The sequence below is a fragment of the Microcebus murinus genome, chromosome 16 (genome assembly GCF_040939455.1).
Source record: "Microcebus murinus isolate Inina chromosome 16, M.murinus_Inina_mat1.0, whole genome shotgun sequence".
In the NCBI taxonomy this organism is placed as follows: domain Eukaryota; kingdom Metazoa; phylum Chordata; class Mammalia; order Primates; family Cheirogaleidae; genus Microcebus; species Microcebus murinus.
This window is the reverse complement of record NC_134119.1, coordinates 65,204,682-65,219,317: the sequence shown is the minus strand read 5'-3', so window position 1 is coordinate 65,219,317 and position 14,636 is coordinate 65,204,682. Positions and strand designations below refer to the sequence as shown.

At 51.2% G+C, this 14,636-nt stretch overlaps 1 protein-coding gene across 1 annotated transcript in view; it reads right to left on the bottom strand.

The window, feature by feature from the left end:
- Window positions 1-14,636, bottom strand: part of PPP5C (protein phosphatase 5 catalytic subunit) — a 36,465-nt gene extending 21,829 nt beyond the window's left edge. Inside the window, exons 1-2 of the mRNA XM_012761486.2 lie at window positions 14,423-14,636; window positions 8,362-8,603 (exon numbers count right to left, since the gene is read on the bottom strand). Coding sequence (XP_012616940.1) covers window positions 8,362-8,603; window positions 14,423-14,543 — 363 coding nt within the window. The 5' untranslated portion in view covers window positions 14,544-14,636. The remainder of the gene's footprint in view (window positions 1-8,361; window positions 8,604-14,422) is intronic.

The window sequence follows — 14,636 nt, the reverse complement described above, 5'->3', positions numbered from 1 at the left end:
CATTGGATAAGGTAAAAACTTCCAGAACCAGAATTAATTACGCAGGACTGAACTGATGAAGGACTGAAATGAGTTTTTTGTTTGAAATATGGTTGATTCTTTTGATGTTTTATTTTCCAGAGTCAAGAAAACATTTTTTTTTTCCCTTTTGAGCTATTAATAGCTTATACCAATTGGGTAAAGTATACTTTTGTGAACAATACTGAAACATTTGTTTTTATCTCTACCTGATTTCTCCAGAATTCAGAAACTATTCATGAACATTCTTATTTTACAGCAATAGAGTCATTTGCATGAATTCAATAAGATTCTGTTTGCTTTTGTAACAGGACACACTGGAGACACTAGTTATTCTACCAAGGCTTGACTGGAATGGCATGTTTGCAGATGTGACCAGAGTGCTCTGAGGGACTGAGGTTGACTTTATAAAACCAAAAGATTTGGAAAAAGACTGGCCTGGTACCTCATCTACACGGTTCTCTGACAACGTTCTTGATCTTACAGTAAGAATGTCACTTTCTGACCTGGCCAGGAATGCTCAAAATATTTCGGGACCTAGGTGGGGCGCAGTGGCTCACACCTGTAATCCCAGCACTCTGGGAGGCTGAGGCAGGCGGATCGCTCAAGGTCAGGAGTTCGAAACCAGCCTGAGTGAGAGTGAGACCTCATCTCTACTAAAAAGAGAAAGAAATTAATTGGCCAACTAATATATATAGAAAAAATTAGCCGGGCATGGTGGTGCATGCCTGTAGTCCCAGCTACTCGGGGAAGGCTGAGGCAGGAGGATCGCTTGAGCCCAGGAGTTTGAGGTTGCTGTGAGCTAGGCTGACATCACAGCACTGTAGCTCAAAAAAAAAAAAAAAAAATCAGGACCTTGAGGAGAGAGAACTTCATCCAATTTGTGCAGATATTACAGCCACAGCCTGATGGGGATTCCTTGGCTTGGCTTCCCAGACTTAAGAGGCTTTTAAAAATCTAATCTGAAATTCCTTTAAAAACATTCCAGCAAAGCTAACCTAAAAGGCTCCTCCGTGATCAATCGTTATTCTTACTGTATTTATGCAGATCATCAGGACACATATAACAATACTAAAATTTGTTTGCAAATAAATTGGTCCTACTTTGATTTATCTTTGGTAAAATTGGGGACTGGCAAGAGAAAAATTACGTTTGAGTAGCACACCTGTCATTAGACTCTAGCCCTGACCATACATTGTTTTTGTGTTTTTATTATTTGCCTATAATTTGGACTGAATCTGGAATTATTTCCTGACTATAGTAAGTCTCCAAAGAAGAATCAGGATTTAATCTTCTTCATGATGTTTCTAGTTGGCTCCCTAATGCAATAGGGTTTTTGTTTTTTTTTCATTCTGGCATACAAATTCTCTTTTTGATTTTAATCCTTATGTGCATTATAATCCTTATGTGCATTCTACTATTCAAATTATTATTATTATTTTTTGAGACAGAGTCTCACTTGTTGCCCAGGCTAGAGTGAGTGCCGAGGCATCAGCCTAGCTCACAGCAACCTCAATCTCCTGGGCTCAAGCGATCCTCCTGCCTCAGCCTCCCGAGTAGATGGGACTACAGGCATGCACCACCATGTCCAGCTAATTTTTTCTATATATATTAGTTGGCCAATTAATTAATTTCTATTTATAGTAGAGACAGGGTCTCGCTCTTGCTCAGGCTGGTTTCGAACTCCTGACCTTGAGCAATCCGCCCCGCCTCGGCCTCCCAGAGTGCTAGGATTACAGGCGTGAGCCACCACGCCCGGCCTATTCAAATTATTAATACTATTGTAACTAAAATAAAATCTGAGCCCAAGCTGATGGAATGGACTACCTCTTGGCCAAGGAGAGGTCAGAAATACCCTAAAGCAGAGTTGCCATGAGAAGGGAAATCAGACATGCCTCCTCATGGCCCCTCCCTTCTTGGAGATGTCCTTTGTACTGAATAACAGGCCTAAGGCTCCGCAAGACAAGCTTAAACCACAGGTCATCCTGCGGGTCACCCATTTACTTAACAGATCACTTGAGTCTGGGTGTATGTCAAACATATGTCCAGCGGCTTGTCTCTGATTAACAGACATCCTTATCTTAAAACATTCCAAGCCTTTAGACAAAATTTCATTTCTTTAATTATAAATTGAAGAATCTTTTAAACCCACCTATAACCTGTAATGCCCCCTGCTTGGAGACGTCCCACCTTTTTGGGCCAAACCAATGTACGCCTTCTGTTTACTAACTTTTGACTTTACATGTAATCCGTGTCTCCCTGAAATGTACAAAACCAAACTGTTAACCCAAGCATGGTGAGACCACTTGCTCTAGGCTTCTTGGGTGTGGCTCTCCAGGCTATGGTCACGTATTTTTGATTCAGAAGAAACCTTCTTAAATTATTTTACAGAGTTTGAGTTTTCTGTTGATACTATGAATCTCTCATTGCTTTAGTTCTACCAAGAAAACTAAAATCATAGTATTCTGAAGACTGGAGATTATTCAAAAAGAGAGAGAGAACAGCTATGTAAATCAATGACTTCACTGAGCTCTTTTTTTGGGGGGAGGAGGGTCAAGGTTATTGTCCTGGCTAGAGTACACTAGCGTCATCATAGCTCACTGCAACCTCCAGCTCCTGGGCTCAAGGGATCCTCTGGCCTCAGTTTCCTGAGTAGCTGGGACTACAGGCCCATGCCACCAGGCCTGGCTAATTTTTTTCTGCAATTTTGTAGAGACAGGGTCTCACTGCATTGCTCAGGCTTTTCTCAAACTCCTGGGCTCAAGCATCCCCCCCGCCTCAGTCTCCCAACATGCCAGGATGTACAGGCATGAGCCACCGTGCCCAGCCTAAGGTCTCATTTTTGCCACTTTGTAATGTCATCCCAATTGGGCTTTTGGGTTTCTCTCTTGAAACCACCCTTTATAAAATTAATATAAGTTTTGGGAATGATGATGAAAGGTGAAAAAAGAAAAACATAAAATAAAATTAATACAAGTCCACAAATCGAGAACTGTGGTAGGGGCCTGAATTCTGCGCAGGTACAGGCACAGTTCATACATATCTATAAAACCAGCCATTGTTCCTAGTTTGCTTTCCTGAAATTGCTATTCGAGAGTCTTTATCCACTGGGACTCCAGCCTCTTGAGCTCTTTGTCTCTGGGCTTTTATTGTTTTTGTTTACCTACTGAGGAGGGCCATGTTATTTGGGTGGTCCAGTGGAGTGTCTGTCCCCACCTTAGCTTTCTCCTTGGTGTACTTGGCTCACCTATCTTTCTGTACTACGAACCTGTTTTGCACCCACCAAACTACCTTTAAAAAACCTTTCTCCCGGCCAGGTGCGGTGGCTCACACCTGTAATCCTAGCACTCTGGGAGGCCGAGGTGGGTGGATTGCTCAAGCTCAGGAGTTTGAAACCAGCCTGAGCAAGAGACCCCATATCTACTAAAAAGAGAAAGAAATTAATTGGCCAACTAAAAATACATAGAAAAAATTAGCCAGGCATGTTGTGCATGCCTGTAGTCCCAGCTACTTGGGAGGCTGAGGCAGGAGGATCGCTTGAGCCCAGGAGTTTGAGGTTGCTGTGAGCTAGGCTGACGCCATGGCACTCTAGCCTGGGCAACAAAATGAGACTCTGTCTCAAAAAAAAAAAAAAAAAAATTGTGGAGGGCATATATTGGTTTGGCCTGGAAAGGTGGGACATCTTGCAGTGGGGGGGCTTACAGGTTATAGGTGGGTTTAAAGATTCTTTGATTTGTAATTGGTTAAAAGAATGAAGCTTTGTGTAAAACCTTGGAATGTTTTAACTTAAGATAAGGATATCTGTTAATCAGAGACAAGCCTTGACATTCACAGGAACTCAAGTAATCTGTTAAGTAAATTGATGGCCTGCAGGTATGATTTAAGCTTTGTCTAGAATAGCCTTAGGCCTGCTAATGATCGAGCATCTTATTGTTACAAAGTATAACTCCAAAAGGAAGGGGCAGGACTATGGGAGTTCATTCAGTCAGCTGGAAGGCTTAAGATTTTATTTTAGTTCACACCCCCTTGAGAAAAGTAATCATCTCCTGAGGGCAGCTTTCTCTGTGGGCTCTAGACAAATGCCACAAATAGCTATAAATCAACCTAACAAATCCATGAGTAGACACCATAACTCAGCGTCCCAAACCTTTTTGGCACCAGGGATCAGTTGCATGGAAGACAATTTTTCCATGGAGGGGGCATGGGGGTGTTGAGGGGGCGTGGTGGGGCTGGTGTTGGAGCCCTGTAGCCTGGTCCCTAACAGGGCATGGGGGGGGGGGTTGGGGACCACAGTCAGAACTCACGCCCTGTCCCCTGGAGCACTTCCCAAGCTAACTTAGAAACGTTTTCAGGGCTGTAGTTCTCAACCTTGGCCTAAAGAAACTCTCCACCTATATTAATGTTGCCTCAGTTTCTTCCTTTAGGTCAGTAAGTATAAATGAAGAGGAGGAGAAACAGCAGCTGAGGGTAAAGGAATGAATAAGTGGATTATGAACTGAAGGAAACCCACTATTATATTAATCTCTCAAAAAAGGCACAGAGCAAGGGACAGCACTATCGCTTACCTCAATTATACCAGATGCCTGAAAAGGTGAAGCTGTTTGCCAAGACCACTTGTGCTTCTGGAACCTGCCCAGATCAAACATAGACCTGCAAACCCAAGTGACCTCATCCTGGGAGGCATATTCATACAATATGATGGGCTTGTAAAAAGAAAATCAAAACCTCAGGGCCACCCTCCAACTCCACATGCAAAAGGTAAAGGCCTCAGGCTCCTGCGAAGAACAGTAAGGAAATTCCCTGCTCACCTCACCTGAGCTCGGACATGCAAAGTTTAACTGTCTAGAATCTAAAATTAAAGCCTATTTGATTCCACACTAATAATGACTAATAAAGTTTACCTTTACAGATAACAGAACTGTACAGATAACAGAACTGGGGCCACACGGAATCAGACATTCTTCCACCTACATCCACATAACTGATGCTTCCTCCACCCCCCTTTTTTCTTCTAACATTCCCCTTATTTGATGTAAAATGCAAATTTCCTGGGCCTCGCAAGACGATAACTATTTTGCCTCATCAGTCCCCCTTCCATTGTCCTTACAGGCCTTTAAATGCTGAAGGCTCCAACTTCCCCTTTGAGAAATAGCTGCGGGTCTGCCAGTGGTTAGCATTTTTCTGGGGTGAGTCCCCAGTTTGGTTTAATAAACCTCTTGATTGAGATTTTTGCCTCGGTCATTTATTTGAGTCAACAGACTAGATTAATAATAGCTGAATGGAACTGTACTAATAATGTGTCAATATCTTTGAGTTATATATCCTTTTGATGTAAGGGAACCATGTTCGGAGACTAAGTGCAGACTGTGATTTGTGAAATACATATTTGGTATCCATCTCATCTCATTCCCATACATACAACTACTAAAATGTTTGGCATCTCCAAAGTGATAAGTGTCTTTTTGGTATGTTAAAGAGTTGACAGATGGCTGGCCACCCCTAGGTAGCTTCAAGGTGGGGTCTGCTCACTGAAAAAAACCAAAGCAGGATGTAGGATTGGAACTTTTTGGTCTCACCCCTCCAACCTCTAGACAGAGGAAAGAGGCCCAAGGTTCAGTTGATCACCAACAGTTTAATCAGTCACGCCTGCCTAGTGAACCGCCATAAAACCCCAAAAGGACTAGGTTCTGGGAGCTTACAGGTAAGTGAACACGTGGAGGTCCCTGGAGGGTGGTGCGCCACAAGAGGGCATAGAAGCTCCACTATCCTTTCCATACCTCCCATATGCATCTCTTCACCCATATCCTTTGTAATAACCCAGTAACTGTGTTTCCCTGAGTTGTGTGAGCCTCTCTAGCAAATTAATTGAACCCAAAGAAAGGGCCGTGGGAGCCCTGATTTACAGCCAGTTGGTCAGAGGCACCGGTAAAATAACCTAGGCTTACAATCAGCGTTAGAACCAGGGACAGTCTTGTGGGACTAAGGCCTCCACTTGTGGGATCTGCCCTTATCTTGATAGATAATATCAGAATTGAACTGAATTACAGGACACCCAGCTAGCGTCCCCTACAAAATTGAATGCTTAGTAGCTGGTGGGAAGAAATCTCTACATATTCCTGAAGTCTTTGCTAATGAAAAAAATAAATAAAAAAAAATAAAAAATAAAAAGAAATCTCTACATATTTCTTGGTGACCGACCGGAGGTCACAGTTTTCTGTGTTGATTACTCAGTGGGAAATAGAAAAAAACACTGGTTTTTATTCCTATATTCTCACCCTCTTTAACAGATGAGGACACTGAGGCCCAGGAGACGAGGCACTGGGAGACACACAGCTGGGATCCGGTCTGAGCTGGCTGTGAACCTGGACATCCTGAGCCTGGGCCTGCACCTCCAACCCCGGCCCTTCTACACCAACCGAATGCACACTTGTATTTATGTAAGTGAAAAGTAGTTTTCATTAAACAATATATACACACTTCCTCCAAACAATGAACAGCTTTTTCCTCTCTATTTAAGGAAGACACAAGTGCTGATCTCAAGACATTCAATTGACTTTGCTGCCCACAAACGTTCCAAGCACGGACTCTGGGTTCAAATTATAGCTCTGCCACTTCCCTGCTGTGTGACCCTGGAGGAAGGGCTTCCCTTCTCCATGCCTCAGTTTCTTTCCTGTGAAACAGGCTGGATTGGATTCAGGCACACACAGAGCTCCCAGCAGTGCTGGGCCCAGAGTGAGCACGCACACGGGAACACCAGCACACCAGCACACGCTCCCACGAGGACCCCAGCTGCTAAAAGGCAGCCTCGGGCTTGTTAGCTTCCACCAAGGTCCCATCTCGGCTCTGCCCCGAAGTGAGCTTCTGGTCTAAGAGGACAGGGCCTGGGCATGTCCTCTGTCACACAGCATCTGTCCCAAGAGGTGTCTGGAGGGAGCCCAGCCCCCACCAACCCCGACTGTCCTCCCTGGTTACCCATTACTGAGCCCTGTACCCGAGTGACCTGCACTCACGCCACATCATCAGAGCCAGGGGACGGCTTGGGAGCCAAAGCTCGGAAAGACTCTGCTCTGCTGTCCTTTACCCTCTTGGCTGTCACTCCAGCCCCCTCCATGCCTGCCTCTGCCTCCACTCTGACACAGGTATCCGCTGGTCCCAGGCTTGGCTCAAGCCTTTACCTGGCCTGAAGTCTACCGTCCACCCCAGGCCAGCAGCCAGTCCAGGCCGTCTGACCTGGCTCCCACCAACTGCAGACTGTGGCTTCTCGGCCCCCCTTGTTTGCCCTTCCCTAGGTGACAGAAGCTGCTTGGAGCGTGTGATGGATGCAGTGGAAGCGGGGAGCGAAGGTGCGTCTGCGTGTGGGAGCAGAACACACACTGAGTGGGCTGCTGCTGTACCGTCCCAGTGAACAGAGCAAATGCACACCCCTACTCTCGGGGAGCCCACTCTGGACTGAGAGGGGACAAGGCCCTGAAGGCCCGGCCAAATGGGTTAAAATCCCAGCTCCGCCACTTATCAGCTGGGAGTTGTTGGGCATGTGATTTAACACCTCTGGGCCTCAGTTTGCTCTTCTGTGCAACGGGGGCGATCCCACTGCCCACTTCCCAGGCTGCTGCAACGACTGGAGTCAGCCAGCCTCTGCGAAGGAAGGGGCAGAACACACCTGGTGTGAAGGTGTGCGCTCGCCCTGCAGGTCCTTACGACTGTCATGATTATCATCAGAGCACATCACCGGCAGTGGCAGATCCTCGAGGACACTAGTGAATTCTAGCCGGGCTCCAGGTCCCCTCTCTCATCACCTCATCGCAATATGTCGCATCTGCTGGCAGAGACAGCATGTCGCTCTAGTTTCTTCAAAGCTCAGATCCTCGTCTGCAATTATGCTGCTGATCTATCAGTGGTGGGGTTTTCTTTGCTCCCGCCTGAATTACAAACTCCACCAGAAGGAGTGTGTGGCCACTAGTCACCACCACCATCAACAGCGACAATAACCATCAGGTTAATCACCACAGGACGCTGAGTGGGCGCCAGGCACTGGTCTAAGCATGAAAAGCAAAAATTCACTTATTCCTTCCAGCAACCCTTAAGGGAAGGTCCTCCTGTGCTCCTTTCACAGACGGGGAAAGGAAAGAACAGAGAGGCCGGGTAACTTGTCCGGGATCACAAAGCATGGGATAGCCAAGCAGGGAGGTGACCCGGGCAGTCTGCTCCCAGCCAAAGAGACCCACGAGTACTCGCTGGATGGGTGAGCAATGAGCGAAGACAAGAATGGCCCCTCACACCCGCCCCCTGGCAGCCGCCTGGCTCAGGTGCCAGCGCTGGCCCACGCCCCGCGGCCCGGCTCACCGTCTCGTAGTCTCGCAGGGCAGCCCGGAACTTGCCCAGCGCCATGTTGCTGGCGGCGCGGCGGTAGTAGCCCTTGATGTACTTCTTGTCGAGCTCGATGGCGCGCGTGGCGTCACCCAGCGCGTAGCCATAGCACTCGGTGCGCAGGTAGGCCAGGCTGCGGTTGCCGTAGTAGATGGCATTGCTGGGGTTCAGTTCGATAGCCTGGCTGTAGAACTTGATTGCGTTCTCGTAGTCCTTGGCTGTGGGGATGGAGGAGGAGGCATGAGGTGGTGCTCCACCCCGGCAGGGACACACCCCAGGCTGGGTATGGCCCGGTCCCCAACATTCACAGGTGGGAAAGCTGAGGTTCGCCGGAAGCGTCTCTTGAGCCTGCCCCTCTTCCCTGTACTGACCATGCCTCCCTAGCCTGGGCCTTGTCCCCTCAGGCCACCATCTCCAGGACCCAAACTGATTCCACACACCCACCCACCACCCAGCTGGACACTACTTCTTTCAGGACTTCAGGAGGGGCTTCTTGAATCCTCCCTGTGGTCCCCAGGGGGTGTGTTAGTGAGGGCCAGAGCTCAGATTTGAATCAGGCAATGCTGAGTCTGTCCTGAGCCCCCTGTAGTTTCCCAAATCAAGTAAACAAGCCCAAAGAGGGGAGACCAGGAAGTGGGGAAGAAGGAACCTACTTAGGCTTCAAGAAGAAGGGGACACATCAGCAGAGACCTGAAGGAGCGAGACACAGGCCTGGAGGAAGAGTGCTCTGACAGAAGGAACAACAGGAGCAAAGACCCTGAGGCAGGGTGAATCTCCAGTCTGAGGCCGGCGTGGAGGGATCTGGGAGGAGAGCAGGCAGGGAGGCAGGAGGGACAGATCCCCAGGGTCCTGGCAGCCACAGCGTGGTCTGGACATTGATGTTCTAATGTAGAGCACAGGCTGTGACATCTGGCTAAGGGGGATAAGCCATGGCTGTGCCCTGCACTTTACATCCTGACCTGTGGAACCCTCACGTATGTCTCCATGGCGTAAGTACCACCTGGTACTCACTTAGACAAGCCACAGGGTCTTGGTCAAGGTCAGCCCCCCTGTCTGCACCTAAAGAGCCAACTTGACCTCTCCCACATGCCCATTTGACAGTCAGGAGAACCAAGGCTTGGACAGCCTTACAGCCTTGCCCACACTGGGGGACTGTGATGTGCCCGGTGCCACGCAGGGTTTCACAAGGCCCATACTCAACCCTCACAACCCCAAGCTGACTGCATTGCCCCATTCTCCACACGAGGGGAGTGAAGCTCAGAGAGGTAAGGCCTGTGCTCAAGGTCACACAGCAAAAGACAGACGGGGATTCTGAGCCACACCAAGGCCAAAATATGCCCACTCTCACCTCCCATGCCAGGGTGACCTCTGGGTGGGAGCCTGGCACAGGGGCACGCACAGATGCAGGGGTAGGAGGTCGGGGCCCAATTCCTAACTCTGCCTCTTATTAGTTGGGTGTCCTTGGGCCACTTGGGAACCCCCGCTGGACTTGAGTTTCTAAACAGAGTCCCTGCTCTAAGCCCCACTTTAAACCATGACTTTCCTTTGTTCTGTTTGTCTGCTTGGTATCCATCTCCCCCTTCAAACCTGAGCCCTGTCTTAATTCCTTGAGCCCCTGCCCTGTCTGGGGACACAGCAGCCCCCAGCCCTGCCCTCCCAGAGCTCACAGAAGACACTTCCATCCCCAGACAGGGATGGCCCCAGAATCGGCAGCCCAGGGCACACTGCGGCTGAGACCTGGAGGATGAGAACGAGTCAGGGAAAGAGGAGGGGAGGAAGGGAGTCCCAGGTTCCATGAAAGGTTCCGGGAGGGAGGCACCCAGAGAAGGAGATGGACACTGGAGACAGGAGGAGGAGCTGGGTGCTGGGGATGTGGCCAGCCTAACTCCTGGCGATCTTTCAAGTGGCTCAGCTGTCCCCACTATGTGAAGCCCTCCCTTTCCCCCAGGCAGGGCCAGTGCTCCCACCGGCCTGCCCCAGCCCCCTGCGCCCCCATCCCAGTCCTATGCACTCTAGCTGTCACTGTGAGCCGCAGGCGGGCAGGACTTTCCAGAAACAAGCCAGGGCAGAGCTGGGCAGCCCAGCTCTGACTGACCCTCCCTGGAATGCCAGTGCCTTCGAGGACTCCTTCCAGCCTCCTGGCTGTGCTCCAGAGGCCGGCCGGCCAGCGCCCTTGACGGGTGAGCTGTTACTTACTCGAGTGGCACCGGGTGGAGAGCCCAGTGTCACAAAGCCTGACACCAGCTCTGCAGATCCCTAACAGCAGGCCTCAGGCAGACAGCCTCCCCTCTCTGAGCCTCATCCGCTCACCTGGAACCTGAGCATCGCGACCAGCTCTGCCTCCCTGGGTGGCTGTGAGGGTTCTCTGAACCCACTCGTGAAGACTGGCTTCCGCAGAAGCAGCAGTCGGCAGATGCTTGTAAGAGAAGTGAATGAATAAATGACTAATGAAGTAGCAGAGGGAGGCGAGGAAATGGGTGGGGCCCTGCTACGTGGGCCTACACACCGCATCCTGGGCCTGCTCTGTGCGCTTCAGAAATATGAGCACATGTAAGCGTCAAGACACTCCCCATTTTAGAGATGAGGAAACTGAGGCATAGAGAGGTTGGGTTATTTGCCCAGGGATTCCAGAGCAGGAAAGAGGAAGAAATAGAACCCAGGCAGCCTGAGCTCTTATGATGACGTGCTTCCTCTCCACCAACTCTTAGACCTGGCACCTCCTTAGGGGTTAAGCAGAACCCCCACCCTCTGTTTCACAGAAGGGATACACTGAGGGGAAGAGAGCAGAGCCACTTCCCTTGGACTTGGACCTGAGTCAGGGACCAGGCTCTGCCCCCCCAGGACCTCTAGAATGGGCCTGAGCTCACAGAGCAACCAGCCACAGCTGGTGGGGGGCTGCCCTCTGAGCTCCTGGGACCCTTCCTCCCACGGGGGCCCCTTTTTTCTCTAACAGGACTAGAATGGGCTCTGGCAGGGACTCTGAACTTGGGAGCCAAGCACGTGGCAAGGAAGGGGATATCCGGGCCCTGCAGCTCACACACTCTGACCTTGGGCAAGTGGTTTCGCTTCTCTGAGCCTTGTTTCCTCTGTGTATAAAACAAACAGGGCTCTTCCTACCTACCTCCCAGCCCCGAGGGAGGATTAAACCCAGTGGCTTACCTGGCCACGGCAGGGCTCAATTAAGGTGAGCTGTAATTACTCTTTTTATTGTTATTCCCACAGCCCTGGAGCCTGGGGCTCTGTGCCTGCCACTGCCTGCCAGACAGCGAGGGGCTGGACCAGCAGGGATGTATTCTCCTCCCTGCCAGCTCAAAGCCAGGCACCTCTGGCCGCCTGCCCAGGCCCACGGCTCCCGAGAGCTTGGATCCCTAGTCCTGGGGGACAAGGGGCTCCTCCCAACGGCTATGGTTCCCCAGAATTCTCACAGCCTCGGCAGCGATCCCGGGCCTGGCTGCTCTTCCCAAGCACCATCTCAGGGACAGGCCACCTTCCAGCCCCACACCCAGCTGAGAATGGGCCCCCTCCAGGACACCCCCGACCCCTCAACCCTCAAAGCCTGGTGGTCACTTCGTTCTTCAAATCAGGCTGCTGCACACCTCTCAGATCCACACACTCCCTTCCACCCCTCTTGGCCCCGTCCCGCCCTGGTCTGGCCTCTGTCCTCGCCCGCTCAGGCGCCTGCCCCAGCCTCCACCCTGGTCTCCCAGCTTCCAGTCCTGCCCCTGCAGAAGGGTGTTTCTAAAGCCCACCCTGACCCTGTCCTTACCCTACTCAGAACCACCCATGGCTCCCAGAACCCTCAGCAGAAAGCCCCAGCTCCTCCCTGCAGCCTCAGCAAAAACTCCCGCCTCCTCTACTCACCACCTCGGTGCCAGGCTCTGCTCACCTTGGGACTTTGCCACCCAGTTTTTTCTGCCTAGAGTACCCTTCCCCCTCTCTCTGGGCAGCCACTCTCACTTCCTCTCTGAAACACTTCTAAAGTCTATTTCTGTCCCTCCTGCCTGGTTGGCCACCACCACCCCTCACCTGTCTACCATCCTAGTCTCCTTCCTGGTCTCCAGTCTTGCCCTGGTGTCCAGTCTCTGCACAGTGGTCAGGAGATATCTTTCGAACACTGATCAAACCGCGTTGTCCCTTTCTTAAAACCTTCCATGGCTCCCTACTACCGTCAAGACGACACCTGTGCTCCCCAATCTGGCCTCTAAGGCTTATCTCTGGCCTCCTATCTCACCGGGCCTACCTCCACCTCTCTGCTCCTGCTTGATCAAACTTCCCCACTCTTTGAATCTGTTTCCGCTCCCATTAGAGGCCAACTCTCCTCTAAGGCTCTAGATCCTTCCCACTCTCCACCTCCTCCAGGGCCTTGCTGCTGCAAGTCTCTCCTTTCTCCTGCAGAATCAATTCTGTCTCTACTAGACCATATTCTACCCTCTTCCACCCCTTAAAAAAAAAAAAAGGCACCTTCTCTTGACACCACCCATTCCCCTTCTTGCCACCCTCCCCCATCTCTGCACTCCCCTTCAGAACAAAAATACTCCAAACATTTGTCAACATCTGCTGTCTCCATTTCCTCCCCTCCCATTCACTCTTCAGCACCCTCCTGGCTGGCTACCAGCCCCACGATTCCCCAGCAACTGCTCTTGTCAACGTCACCACCGCCATCCATGCAGCCAAATCTAACGGTCAATTCGTGGTGCTCACATTGACAGCATCCGACTCGGGGCACCAGCTCCTCCTTCCAGAAGCATCTCTTCTCTCAGCTTTTCTGGCTCTCCTTCCACCTCACTGTCCTAGGCCCCTTCCCTAGACCCTCTTCCTAGATGACCTCATCCATTCTCGGAGCATTTCCAACCACAGGCTGATCACGCCCAAATTCTTCTCCAGTCCAGACTGGCCCATCTACCTACTCAGTGTGTCCTCTTGAATAACTGAGTAAAATCCAAACTAGTCTTTGCAATGACTTATGCGACCCTGCATGGTCTGGCCTGTGTCCTACTCTCTTGTATCAGTCTCCCCCCTAATTCCCTAAAGTTCCAGCCATGCCAGCCTTTTCCCCATCCCAGGGCCTTTGCACATGCTGCTCCACCCACCTAGAACACTCCTCCCCAGTTCCCCTTCTCTGAGTTTCAGCTTAAATGCCTCCTCCTCAGTAAGGCCTTCCAAGACCACCCTATCTAAAGTAGCCTCCAACCCTTATTCTCTACTTCATCACTCTACCGGTTTTCTTTCAAAGCACTCATCACTATTTGAGACTTTTATTTATTTGCATGTCTACTCAATGTCTGATTCTCCTACTCAATTACAAGCCGCCTAAGGGCAGGGCAATGTCTGTCTTATTCACTGCTATATCCCCAGAGTCTAGCGCCATCTTTGGTCTGCAGTAGGTAGTTAATGAACATTTTTTAATGAATGAATGTCCCCACACCTCAGTCCTCCCCCAAATCCTAAGTCATGCTATTTTGGGGGACTCCCCCACCTCTGCTCCCAAAGGCACCCCACACATCGTTTTTGCTCGGGCTACCCCAATCTCTCACTTCTTGACCCCCCATAACACCATCTAATGCTCTATTCGCGACCCCCATAATTGCCTTCTCTATTAGGACTGTCCCCCCGAACCCCCCAGGCGGTGGCATCCACCCCAGGTCTCCCCACTAGCTAGCACCACCATCACTCCCCTGCCACATGGTACTGCTTGGTAGCGCCCTCTTCAGGTCTCACCACCTGGTAGCGACTCTCCAGATCTCACATTTGGTAGCGCCCTCATTCCGGTCCCCCTGCGGCCCCACACTTGGTAGCGCCCTCCTGGGTCTCCCCACTTAGTAGCACCCGCTCCGGCCACCACTTCTAGGTGTTACCCCTCCTCTTCAAAGGCCCCTATGTCGCCCCTTGGGAGCGCCATCCTGGGCCTCCCCACGCCTGGTCACTTGGTAGTGTCTGCCCCGCGCCCAGGCTGCAGCTCCGCGTTGCCATGGTTCCGCGCGGGCCCGGCACCCCTCGGCCGGGGCCGCTGTCCACCGTCCCCCAGAGGCGGGCGTACCTTTGAAGTAGTCGTTGGCCTGAGTCTTGAGCTCCTCTGCCCGCTTCAGAGCGCCATCAGCTGGGGGCTCGTCCCGGGGGGGCTCAGCACACTCAGTCCGCTCGCCCTCCGCCATCGCCATGCCGCAAAGCGACCCCCACCCTGGCAACGGCCGCCCGCGGCACCCGGCCGAACCGTCGCGAAGGAGGGCCGGGTGGCTGCAGCCGCTGTCGCA